This window comes from Protobothrops mucrosquamatus, unplaced genomic scaffold (genome assembly GCF_001527695.2).
Source record: "Protobothrops mucrosquamatus isolate PMUCROS unplaced genomic scaffold, P.Mucros_1.0 scaffold3188, whole genome shotgun sequence".
NCBI classification, from domain to species: domain Eukaryota; kingdom Metazoa; phylum Chordata; class Lepidosauria; order Squamata; family Viperidae; genus Protobothrops; species Protobothrops mucrosquamatus.
This window is the reverse complement of record NW_015389186.1, coordinates 158862-172602: the sequence shown is the minus strand read 5'-3', so window position 1 is coordinate 172602 and position 13741 is coordinate 158862. Positions and strand designations below refer to the sequence as shown.

Genomic DNA, 13741 nt, shown 5'->3' with positions numbered 1-13741 from the left:
CCCTTCCACCCCCTCCCTCCCCCCCCACTTCCCATAGCCAATCACAGGAATAATAATAAAATAATCATACTCTAAATAATTTTAAACAACTATAAAAATAACAAATCTGTAACCTCCTTTAACTCTATCTGAAAACTATTAAAATAACAAATCTGTAACCTCCTTTAACTCTCTTTTCAACAAATATATAATTAATAAACACAATAATAATAATATATTAGTAATTAAAATTAAAAATAAGTAAACAATTATGTCATTTAAACAACAATAATACTCTAAAATTCAATTGAAATTCAATTAAACACAATAATAATAACATCATATTAAGAAGTAAAAAAATAAAACTAAGTCATTTAAGCAACAATAATACTCTAAAATTCACTAAAAAAAACCCCACTCTTTTAAACCCATATCCAATTATTGAACACACTAATAATAACATCATACTAACAATTGAAAATAATAAGTAAACTGTTATAACATTTAAACAGCAATAATGATCTAAAATTCATAATCTGCTCTATTATTAACATAATAAATTGCTCCACCTTAACTTTAATTTAATTGAATGGACAGTGAGAGTTGGACATGATTGCACGGACAGGAAAAAAAAATAGGCAAAATAGCCCACCAGATTCTTCAACACAAGATTTCCCCAATGTCTTTAGCAGCAAACACAGGGGATCCTTGACTTAGCAACCATTTGTTTGAAGCTACGACAGCGTGGAAAAAGAGACTTAACGACCGTTTTTCACACTTAGGATCATTGCAGCATCCGCCTGGTCACGTGATCAAAATTCAGATGCTTGGCAACAGACTCATATTTATGACGGTCGCAGTGTCCTGAGGTCACGTGATCCCCTTCTGACAGGCAAAGTCAATGGGGAAGCCAAATTCGCTTAAGAACCGTGTTGCTAATTTAATAACGGCAGTGATTCTCTTAACAAATATGGCGTCTCGCTTAGCAACAAGAAATTTTGGCTCAATTGGGATCACGCGTCGAGGACGACCCTGTAGGTTAATTTCAGGTAATTCAGGTAATTTCAGATGACTATAAAAGCACCAGACGGCAGAATTGGCTTTCCAAAGCAGGCAGAACTCCGGTTAGGGTTCTTGCTAACCTTGTGGTTCAGATCCAGCCCGTATTTATTCACTTACTAGCTGTACCCAGCCACGCGTTGCTGTGGCTCAGTCTGGTTAAATGGAAAAGAAAGAAAAGAGAAAGCGCACGTTTGTAATATGTAGCGTGTGTTGCTTTTACATCCAACAGATGGCGCTGTTTTTCACAAAAAGCATGTTTTTACCTGTCACAGGTGTGACATCTATATAATAGTAGGGATATAAAAACACGCACGTATTCGAATGCAACGTTGTGTCAAAATTTCAAAGCAATCGGTGAAGAACTTTCAGAGATTTAGGATTTTGAACAAACAAACATTTACATTTTTATTTATATAGATTTATCGATCAGGTTTATTTCCCACCCATCTCATCATCGAAACAATTCCGCGTGGATTGCAGCATTAAAACATGGGATAGTCCTTCTGCAAATGGAGTCGTTCTGCAAACACCAGAAAGTGGGTTAATTTGGTAACCAAAGGAAGAACTTGTGTGAACAAAGCTGCTGCATTTTTGGGTGTGTGTGTGTGTGTCTGTTTCTTCATTGTATAGCTTGTCTGTTTCCTTCTTAGCAGAATAGAGCAGAATAACAGAGTTGGAAGGGACCTTGGAGGTCTTCTAGTCCAACCCCCTGCTCAGGCAGGAAACCCTATACCATTTCAGACAAATGGCTGTCCAGTCTCTTCTTAAAAACTTCCAGTGTTGGAGCATTCACCGCTTCTGGAGGCAGGTTGTTCCACTGGTTAATTGTTCTAACTCTCAGGAAGTTTCTCCTTAGTTCCAGGTTGCTTCTCTCCTTAGTGTCCATCTGTTGCTTCTTGTTCTGCCTTCAGGTGCTTTGGAGAATAACTTGACTCCCTCTTCTTTGGGGCAGCCCCTCAAATATCGGAAGACTGCTATCATGTCCACCCTAGTCCTTTTTCGTTAAACTGGACATACCCAATTCCTGCAACCGTTCCTTATATGTTTTAGCCTCCAGTCCCCTGATTATCTTGGTTGCTCTTCTCTGAACTCTGAGTCTCAACGTCTTTTTGGAAACTACATGCTTTACAAACCACAGTTAGATGAGTGGGACTTGCGGGATTGGTCGACAAACGTATTTGAAGACTGCACCCAGTTGTGTGAAGATGTTGCCTGACATTTATTTTTGTGTCTCATTTGTTCTTCCTCAGGTACTTTGAATATTATGACGGTCCTTTTGAATACAACTCTACAAAATGTGTGGATCTAAGGCGGGAAATAATGGCGCTGAAGGTTCTGACGGTGTAAGTAGGATACATTCATCCCTTTTCTCCTAGGCCAGGGGTAGGCAACCTTGGCTCTTTCATGACTGGTGGACTTCAACTCCCAGAATTCCTGAGGCAGCCATGCTGAGGGGAAAGGGAGAGATTTCCAAGCTGAGCCGTGCTGGCTCAGGAATTCTGGGAGTTGAAGTCCACGAGTCATAAAAGAGCCAAGGTTGCCTACCCTTGGTCTAGACTCTAGGCCTAGGGTAGGGGTCTTCAAACTTGGCCCTTTTATGACTCGTGGACTTCAACTCCCAGAATCCCTGAGCCAGCCATGCTGAGGGGAAAGGGAGAGGTTTCCAAGCTGAGCCATGCTGGCTCAGGAATTCTGGGAGTTGAAGTCCATGAGTCATAAAAGAGCCGAGGTTGCCTACCCCTGGCCTAGGCCGTTCTGAACCAAGGGCGTGGCAGAATCCAACCTTTTTGTCCTGAAAAGGCTGTTTTCAAGTTTACACTTTGCAGTGATTCTCCAAACATCTAAGGTTTTCCCGTTGGGGTTGGTGAGTACGGCGAGGTGGAACCAAACAGGAGGTGTAAGTCAGCTCATACGTAGTCTGCTCCAACTTGCAGGAGAGCTAGTGTGCACCCGGCATCTGCTAGGATTGCTAGTTTTTCTGGAACCACTGATGAGGTCTTGAAGACAAGATTGGCAGAAGAGTGTTTACATTTCCCCAAGTTCATCCAATGGGCTGGCGCTCAAAGGAGTGGTGGAGAACCGAAGAGGGTTGGACTTGGAGCAACCCACCAGTTGCCCGTGTCTAATCAGCAAGTTGGACTCTTGTCCACCTGCTATGCGAATATTCTTTTGTTGACAGGCAAAAGAAGCAAAGAAAACCACAGGATATGAGATAGATAGATAGATAGATAGATAGATAGATAGATAGATAGATAGATAGATAGATAGATAGATAGATAGATAGATAGATAGATATAGGCAGACAGACAGACAGACAGATAAATAGAGATATAAAAATATAGATAGAGATAGAGATATATATGTATATGTAGATATAAGATAGATAGAGAGGTAGGTAGGTAGAGATATAAAAATATAGAAATATAGATATAGACATATATATACACACACACACAGATACAGATAGAGAGACAGACAGACAGAGACAGAGATATAAAAATATAGATAGATATAGAGATACAGATACAGATATATATGTAGATGTAGATATAGAGATAGATAGAGAGAGTAGGGTAGGTAGGTAGGTAGGTAGAAAGACAGACATACAGACAGACAGATAGATAGGACAAACAAAGACAGACAGACAGACAGACAGACAGACAGACAGACACAATTAAATAGACAGACACAGATAAGACGATAGATAGATAGATAGATAGATAGATAGATAGATAGAGAGAGAGAGAGAGAGACAGACAGACAGACAGACAGACAGACAGACAGACAGACATATTCCATATCCTGTGTTTTTCTTTGCTTTGGAAGAGTGTGTGTGTGTGTGTGTGTGTGTGTGTGTGTGTGTGTGTAGATACACGCACACGTGACCAGGACGAAGTTGCATTGTTGTCAAAACTGGGATGTACATTCTGCTGCCTTTGGAATTCAGTTCTGAGGGGACCGTTTCTTTCTTTCTGCCTGTTCTAGAGCGAAGCAGACCGAATTGTTTGAAAGGTGGAGGAACCTTCAGATCTGCAAGTGGGAGATGAATATCATGGAGGCCAAGTTCTTCAAGTAAGATGGGGGGGGGTCAACTTGAGGCTAAGAGAGTTTAGAAAACCCAGTCAAATCCCTAGCCCCCAACTCTTATCTAGACAGCGAGAATGGGTAATTGTTGATTGCAGGTTGATTGTTTTTCAGCTCCAGACGGAGGTATAAATTATTTCTTTTTTTACTACTGTGAACAAATCTGCCCGGCTGTATTTTACTTAAAACCAGTCAGACTATATAGGAACAGTGACCCAGCCAATGTGATGTGTTCAACAAACCATGCTTCAATCACAGGACCCAGCCACTGAATCAGATGATGGTTCCTCTGAGCTGTGTCTCCTCCAACATAGCACGTTTACATGTGTTGGGGCTTTTGAATAGAATAGAGCTGGAAGGGACCTTGGAGGTCTTCTAGTCCAGCCCCCTGCTCAAGCAGGAGAACCTATACCATCTCAGACAAGTGACTGTCCAGCCTCTTCTTAAAAACTTCCAGTGATAAGAGCACCCACGATTTCTGGAGGCAGGTGGTTCCACTGGTTAATTGTCCTCGCTGTTAGGAAGTTTCTCCTTAATTCCAGGTTGCTCCTCTCCTTGATCAGTTTCCAACCATTGTTTCTTGTCTTGCCTTCTGGTGCTTTGGAGAATAGTTTGGCCCCCTCCTCTTCTTTGTGGCAGCCCCTCAAATACTGGAATGCTGCTGTGAATAGAATAGAATAGAATAGAATAGAATAGAATAGAATAGAATAGAATAGAACAGAAAATATGGAATGGAATAGAATAGAGAATAGAGAATAGAATAGAATAGAATTAAAAAATATAGAATAGAATAGAATATGGAATGGAGAATAGAATAGAATAGAATATGGAAAGAGTAGAATATGGAAAGAGTAGAATATAGAAAGAGTAGAATATGGAAAGAATAGAATAGAATAGAATAGAATAGAATAGAATAGAATAGAATAGAATAGAAGAGCTGGAAGGGGCCTTGGAGGTCTTCTAGTCCAGCCCCCTGCTCAAGCAGGAGGACCTCTACCATCTCAGACAAGTGACTGTCCAGTCTCTTCTTGAAAACCTCCAGTGATGGAGTGCCCACGATTTCTGGTGGCAAGCTCTGTTCCACTGGTTGATTGTCCTCCCTGTCAGGAAGTTTCTCCTTGGTTCTAGGTTGCTTCTCTCTTTGGTCAGTTTCCAACCATTGTTTCTCATCCTTCCCTCTGGTGCTCTGGTGAACAACTTGACCCTCTCTGCCTTGTGGCAGCCCCTCAGATAGTGGAATACTGCTATCATGTCTCCCCTAGTCCTTCTTTTCTTTAGACTGGCCAAACCCAAGTCCTGCAGCCATTCTTCATATGTTTTAGCCTCCAGGCCTTTGATCATCTTAGTTGCTCTTCTCTGAAGTTTTTCCATGGTCTCAACATCTTTTTTGAAGTATGATGACCAAAATTATGGAAGGAAGGAAGGAAGGAAGGAAGGAGTAGCAATAGCATTTAGACTTACATACCGCTTCACAGCCCTCTCTAAGCGGTTTACAGAGTCAGCATATTGCCCACCAACCATCCAGGTCCTCATTTTATCGACCTCAGAAGGATGGAAGGCTGAGTCAACCTTGAACCGCGCCAGGATCGAACTCCTGGCAGTGGGCAGCGAATCAGCCTGCAATACTGCATTCTAGCCACTGCGCCACCACGATTCACGTGTATCCTTCCTGCTTCTTCACACAGGTCTACTTTGTCCAGATGTTGCAATGCACCAGCATTCCTCTTCACCACACAAAAGAACGCACCCCTGGGAACAGACCTGAAATACGAAGTGGATACCAGCGGCATTTTCCATATCAACGTCGAAGTATTCAGAATGTTTCCTAAGGTGTGGTAGCTTGGTCGACTTAAAAATAATTCTCCATAAGTACAGCAGTGGCCAAAATTGTGGAAACCTTTTGGGAAAAGTGTACAGTAGAAATGCCACCTTTGGTTTAGGTTTCCACCCATTTTTCTTCTAATTTCTTTTATAACTGCAGCCTTGTTCACTTAATAATACTATTTTGCATCGCTTTCAGGGCGACCAGTCAACTCTTTGCACCATGACTTTAATTTTATAACGTTTTACAAGCTCACTAAATGGAAGAACACAAAAAAACCCAACCAACTTGTTAGCCATCACATAACACACTGACAAATGTCCTCCTCTCAGCTTCAATACATGGCATCAGTCACTGGATCCTACTGTGACCTGATTGGCTCATGGCCACAACAAGATGACACCCAATTGGCTCTCTAAACACTCATGCTCATTGGCTGCAATCAGATGAAGGAAAGCTACCTGAGATCAACCTAAGCAAGTTGTGCTTCCTTTTTCTGGTTATTTGGCTATAACCTTTCATAGAATACAGTACAGATAATTGAACAAACTTTGTTGCGTTACATTCTTGATTAAACTATCTTTCCGTTGATATATAATTTTATGGTACTACTCCCCCCCCCAAAAAAAATGTGGTGTTATTAGCCATCCAACCTGAAAAATACACTTTTCCCAAAAGGTTTCCACAATTTTGGCTGCTACTGTAGATCTGACCCCTTTGGTGGGACGCAAAGGCATTGCCTGGATTTTGTAGCACAGGGCTTTACAACCAGTGGTACGGGTACCACCCGTCGTACATTGGCACCTGGCAGGTGGTACGCGACCATCCTAGAAAAGTGGTAGTAGGGGAGGGGAATGAGCTGAACCGGTGGCAGCACCGCACAAGCCTGAGCAAGAGATGGCTGGAGCTGCAGGGCTGTCAGGGCTCAGTGGAAGCGCCAGGATCAGTGCCGCTTTCCAGCTGATTGGCGCTTTTTCGGGGCTGTCAGGGCTTAGTGGAAGCACCAGGATCAGCGCCAGGCTCCAGCTGGACCTCGGCGCTGATCCTGGCGCTTCCGCTGAGCCCAGAAGAAGCGCCGATCAGCTGGAATGTTGCAGCATCTCCAGGGTCTTGTGATTTACATTCAGATGCTTGGCAACTGATTCATATTTATGACGGTCACAGTGTCCCAGGGTCATGTGAAGTGACCAAAACCTGCTGCAACCACCCAGCAGACGGGGGGGAATAAAAACCACACCCCCACACCCCCACTGCCAATCCTCAACAGAAAAGCTCACAACAATGGAAACCTCGGACAGGAGGAAGAGCGCCACTGGGCGGGCAGGCAGGTGTCTTGCTCGGCTGTGGCTTGGGGGGCACTTTTTTCAGTGCCATTGTAACTTTGAACAGTCACTAAGCGAACTGTTGTAAGTGGAGGACTACCTGTACTTTATCACTTTTTTCCTTTTTTTTTTTTGGGTCATCAAGTTTTTGACCCCTTGCTAGGCGCCTGGTGGTCCTCGGATGTTGCCATATCCTAAAAGTGGCACAATGGGTGAAAAGGTTGAAAAGCCCTGTTGTAGCAGCTATGAAGAGCGAGCAAAGGGCTGAAATAACTTTGCTGTGATTTGCTTCATAGTTGCTCTGATGGGTCTGCCATCTGCCACCTCATTCCTGCACATCGAGAGAGAGGCAGCATAATTTATATTTAGCACATCACATCAGAGCTATCCTATCCATGCAGAAAATGTCCAATCAACATAATTTAAATCAGGCCACCGAATCAGGTTGCGGCTGACGGGAGACTTGATCCACTAACGGTAGTTCAGACTCTACATGACACGATAATGGAATGTGTTCATGTTCAGTTTCGGTGTAGTGTCACCCCAGCCTACTGGGGTTTGTTTAGCAAACCGTGGATTGTTCAAACCAGGATTTGATTAACCCATCTGTTGTCTTCTGAAGAAGGTCTTTCCATTGCTTTCCACCTCTTGCGTATTGTCGATTTTGAACTCATTTGGAGTTTCACTTTGCCTTTCCCCCCAAAAAGTCTTTGTGAGTTACGTCAGGGGTCTCCGAACTTGGCAACTTTAAGACTTGTGGACTTCAACTCCCAGAAGTCCCCAGCTAGCAGGATTGGCTGAGGAATTCTGGGAGCTGAAGTCCACAATTGCCAAGTTTGGACACCCCTGAGTTACTGTTAATTAGAGAACTCCCATCATTTTCCAGAATCTAACATTTAGTTCTCAGACTTTCCCTCCCATTTGGCATTTGGGTTCTAGACTTCTTCTACCTGGGGAAAGGATTTATTACTTTCCTTGTAGTTGACCACGTGGCAGAAGACTGATTAATAAAATGAAATTCAATGGTGAAAAAAGCAAGGTTCTACATTTAGGCAAGAAAAACCAATTGCACAAGTACAGCATAGGTGGCACCTTGCTCAATAGTAGTAACTGTGAGAGGGATCTCGGAGTCCTAGTGGACAATCCCTTAAACAGGAGCCAGCCGTGTGCTGCAGCTGCCAAAAAGGCCAACACAGTGCTAGGCTGCATTAACAGAGGGATAGAATCAAGATCAGGTGAAGGGTTAATACCACTTTACAAGGCCTTGGTAAGGCCACACTTGGAATACGGCATCCAGTTTTGGTCACCACGATGTAAAAAAGATGTTGAGACTTTAGAAAGAGTGCAGAGAAGAGCAACAAAGATGATTAGGGGACTGGAGGCTAAAACATATAAGGAACGGCTGCTGGAACTGGGTATGTCTAGTTTAATGAAGAGAAGGACGAGGGGGGACAGGATAGCAGTCTTCCAGTATCTCAGGGGCTGCCCCAAAGAAGAGGGAGTCAAGCTATTCTCCAAAGCCCCTGAAGGCAGGACAAGAAGCAACGGGTGGAAACTAATCAAAGAGAGAAGCAATCTAGAACTAAGGAGAAACTTCCTGACAGTGAGAACAATTAACCAGTGGAACAACCTGCCTCCAGAAGCGGTGAATACTCCAACACTGGAAGTTTTTAAGAAGAGACTGGACAGCCATTTGTCTGAAATGGTATAGGGTTTCCTGCCTGAGCAGGGGGTTGGACTAGATGATCTTCAAGGTCCCTTCCAACTTTACTATTATTATTATTATTATTAATACCTTTGCTTCCATGGTTAATTGAGTGGCTAGAGAGGCAAGTTTATTTCTCCAGCTCTTGGAGAGCAGGGGAGTATCCAGAAATGTTGCACATGTTAACTCTGTCACCTATTATGGGGTCCCCAAACTATGGGCCGTGGCCCACTACCAGGCCGTGGCCTACTGGCCATGGGACAGGCTGGCCAGTGCACGCACGTGTGTGCACACACTCCTCGCGCTAGCGCCCTCAGACCCGTTTGCGCATGTGTGCGGGGCTAGCAATGGCAGCTAGTGCCTCTGCAAATGGAGCTGCTGGCATGCGCGTGGGTTACACTGCCCGTTTGCACATGTGCACGGTTGCTAGCTGTGGTAGCTTGTGCCTGCAGGCAGGCACAAATGGGGCCGCTAGCCCTGTGTGGGTTGCATGGCTCATTTGCGCATGTGTGTGGGTGCTAGCAGTGGGGGTGGCTAGCACCTGCATGCATGCACAAACGGGCCGCTAGTGCCATGTGGGTGTGTGCGGCCCCGTTCACGTGCAGCTCCGTTCGTGTCATGGTTCCGACAGATGAAACTCTTCAAAAGAACTTCGAGGCATTGTTTACCTTAAAGAATCTTTTATTCGAGTAGCATAACATTGGCACTGCATAATCGAAGCCAAAAACTGAATTCCCCTCCCCTGGGCACCTAGTATCAAAGCACAATTCCCTCCTCCAATTAACAGTCATAAATCACATTCCCCAATTAGCTTGAAGTGCGGGCTTCCTCTCCAGCTTGCCAATTCTTATCATCTCTTATTTCAATAACCTTATTTCTCACGCTAGGTTTAGTGTTGTTATGTTTGACTGGACTCTTGTTCACATCCCCCCTCCTCCCAGCATCATCTAACTTAAAAGCAAAAGGGAAAAAGAAGGCTGCATTTCCATCTGTTGTCAATGCAAAAACATCCGATGTTAGCAGCATTGACAGTTGCGCACACACACACAAATTTCCCAGCTGCTCCCTTTCCCTTGGGGCCGCCGGCATGAAAAGCTTGGTGACCTCTGACCTGTTAGTTGCCTCTAACTGACTTCAGAGCTGTAGTGGACTGTTTGTTTTCTTTTATGAGTATCACACTGTGCATGCTTTAATCATTTTCTTAAAATCACATTTGTTTCTATGTTGCAAACTTACTATTCATAAACTGCAGGTAGTCCTCAACCTGTGACGACAACTCAGCCCAAAATGTCTCTTGCTAAGCCAGACGGTTGTTGAGTGTTTTTTGTTCCTTTTTACAATCTTTCCTGCAAACTGTTGTTAAGTGAACCGGGCTCCCCCATTGACTTTGCTTGTCAGAAGGTCAATTTTTTCCCTAGTGTGCTAGGGCCCTGTGTGACGTTGGCAGTATTTATCCTCGGTCAACGATTTGTAGACCTAAAGCTAGTGCACTAGGATCCCTCCGACGTTGCCAGCATTCACACTTTTTTGACACTATTCAGTGAAAAAAGTCACGGCAACATTAAAATTTGCCAGTGATTTACTTATTACCACTTCTGAGGGACTATGTACAGTAGTGGCCAAAACTTGGGGAAACCTTTTGGGAAAAGTGTATTTTTGAGGTTGGATGGCTAATAACACCCTCCTTTTTTTTGGAGTAGTACCATAAAATTATATATCAATGGAAAGATAATTTAATCAAGAACGTAATGCAACAAAGTTTGTTCAATTATCTGTATTCTATGAAATGTTATAGCCAAATAACCAGAAAAAGGAAGCACACCTTGCTTAGGTTGATCTCAGGTAGCTTTCCTTCATCCGATTGCAGCCAATGAGCATGAGTGTTTAGAGAGCCAATCAGGTGTCATCTTGTTTTGGCAACGAGCCAATCAGATTACGGTAGGATCCAGTGACTGATGTCCTGTATTGAAGCTGAGAGGAGGACATTTGTCAGTGTGTTATGTGATGGCTATCAAGTCGGTTGGGTTTTTTTGTGTTCTTTCATTTAGTGAGCTTGCAAAACGTAATAAAATTAAAGTCATGGTGCAAAGAGTTGACCGGTTGCCCAGAAAGCGATGTAAAATAGTATTGTTAAGTGAACTAGGCTGCAGGTTATAAAGAAATTCGAAGAAAAATGGGTGGAAACTTAACCAAAGGTGGCATTTCTACTGTACACTTTTCCCAAAAGGTTACTACTGTATGTATTAGTAGCACTGTTGTAAGGTCTTTCTGAATGTGCAAGATGCCAGCCCCTTGAGTCAAAATCTTGGCCCTTCTTAATCCGATACCCTCAGCATCCAAGGTCACACGCAATTATTTTTTTCCACCCCAGTAGTATGACATCAAATACAGCAGAGATGAAATCTTAAGCCTCTAAACTTGTTGACACTTTTTTTCTAGCTGGAGAGACTCCATGTTGTTATATTTAGCAAATGATTTATAAAATTCTTTCTAATGCCATCGGCCTCTCCGCTTTACGTACAAAACGCTGTTAAATCAGGAATGACAAAAGGACAATAAAAGTTATTCAATTCAGTTCAGTTCCGTTCAATTTTGTTAAGCTGACAGTTCACAGTGCCTTACTAGCTAATTAAAAAATTCTACAAAAGGTTTATCTGGATGCAAGCAATCCGAGCTGGTTTTAGATTGGCTGTTACATTATGTTTTTTTTTTAAATTTTTAAATTCCAACTTTCTTGAGCAGTGGCTGCCCTCAAATGCTCCGAATAGCGTTAAGATGTTTTTATGAATTCTTGCTTTTAAGCCTTTAAACTTTTAACTCGTTATCCAGGTTGTTCTTTTAATTTATTTGTATATTCCTTTTAATTATTAAGATATAATAATAATAATAATAATAATAATAATAATAATAATAATAATAATAATAATAATAATAATAATAATAATAATAATAATAATAAAGTTGGAAGGGACTTTGGAGGTCATCTAGTCCAACCCCCTGCTCAAGCAGGAAACCCTATACCATTTCAGACAAATGGCTGTCCAGTCTCTTCTTAAAAACTTCCAGTGTTGGAGCATTTGCAGAGCGCTGCCCAACGGCTGGACCTGTACAGGGTTTACATCCTTTCGCCCCAAGATAAACGTGAACAACCTTTCCAACAATTGCTCCTAATTTTTCACCTTCTTCCACTTTGGCCCAGGAGATGCCCTATTCTCGTTCCCAGTTTAAGAAATGTGCGGTGGTTGGAAACGGAGGAATTTTGAAGAACAGCGGATGTGGTCAGGAGATCGACAACGCCGATTTTGTGTTACGGTAATTGTCCAGCGTGATTGTGTGGGGGTTTTTTGTATGATTTTATTAGTTTTTATAGGGTTAGGGATAAGGTGGTGTTGGGGTTTTTCCAAATAACATTTTCAATGTTTAGCAAACAGCATAACGTCTGGGTGCGTGTATTTAACTAACAATAATAGATATAGTTAATTATCATAAACAATATGTTAATTAATCACTTAAGCCTTCTTCTTGCTAATATATATTCAAAACTACATATCACATTCCTTTCTCTCTGACTCGTTTTTCTAGCCATTGATAAAAATTATCCCATGTTCTAATCTAAAGTAGACTGAGTCTTCTTTCTCTTTAATCTTTAAAGTCAATCTATCCATTTCTGCACACTCTAGAATTTTCTTAATTAGTACTTCTTCAGTTGCTAAGTTTTCATCTTTCCAATGTTGGGCAAATACAATTCTTGCTGACGTTAATACGTGTAGTATTAGATATCTGCAATCTTTCTCATCATTAGCTCCTATTATTCCTAACCAAAATAATTCTGGTTTAAAATCTGTTTGTTTTTTTAGTCATTTTCTCAAACCATTGATAAATGTATTTTAACCCAAAACCTTTTTGCTTTGGGGCATGTCCACCAGATGTGATAATACGTACCTAGCCTTTGTTTGCATTTTCAACAGTTGTTTGAAGTATTTTTAAACACTTTTGCTAATCTCACTGGTGTCATTTGCCACCTTTGCGTTTTTATATACAGTGATTGCGTTGCTATTGTTGCTAATGATGCTTTGGGGAATTTTTCAGTCTTTTTTTCTCACCTATTCACTGAGCTCTTACATTGTCAGAAGCAACTGGAAATGAATTCATAAGAATTACCACTCTTTAACGAGGGCAATTGGATTTTTTTTTTCCAAAAATGAGCGAAGATAAGAAAATGGTGTGAATTGACATGCTTATGTCAATGTTTTTTGACTGTTTAAATAGTGGGAAACAGTAAAAAACTTTATAGCTGCAAATTGATTCATTCTTTAAAAGCAAAAGAGCGGAAAAAGAACAGTAAACAGTAACAGTAGATTATCTCTGCTACAACCATTTAAAAAACTCACAGATTTTAACGCTTATTGCTTTTCTGCTTTCCTGCCATTAGCCCCTTGATAAAAAATTGGTCATTGAAAAAAACCCAAAATAGAATGAATATTTAATATTGCACGTTATTGACAGCGGCGAGAATAGTATTTGCCCAACTTTGGAAAAATGAAGATTTACCACCTGACCAGACTATAATTACTAAAATTCTAGAATGCGCAGAAATGGATAGATTAACTTTAGAGATCAAAGAGAAAGAAGACTCTTATCTATTTTAAAACATGGGAAATTTTTTTACCAATGGTTAGCAATACGTTAGAACGAGAAAAAAACAACAACTTTGAAATTAAATTGGATGAATGTGATTTTAAGCATGAGTGATTATAATTAATTAGT

At 41.6% G+C, this 13741-nt stretch overlaps 1 protein-coding gene across 1 annotated transcript in view; it reads left to right on the top strand.

Annotated features, from left to right (window-relative positions):
- The window catches only part of ST8SIA5 (ST8 alpha-N-acetyl-neuraminide alpha-2,8-sialyltransferase 5), a 23143-nt gene that overhangs the window by 2646 nt on the left and 6756 nt on the right, over window positions 1–13741 (top strand). The window contains 4 exon segments of the mRNA XM_029286252.1: window positions 2292–2384; window positions 4027–4113; window positions 5811–5955; window positions 12174–12299. Of these exon segments, the coding sequence (XP_029142085.1) occupies window positions 2292–2384; window positions 4027–4113; window positions 5811–5955; window positions 12174–12299 (451 nt within the window).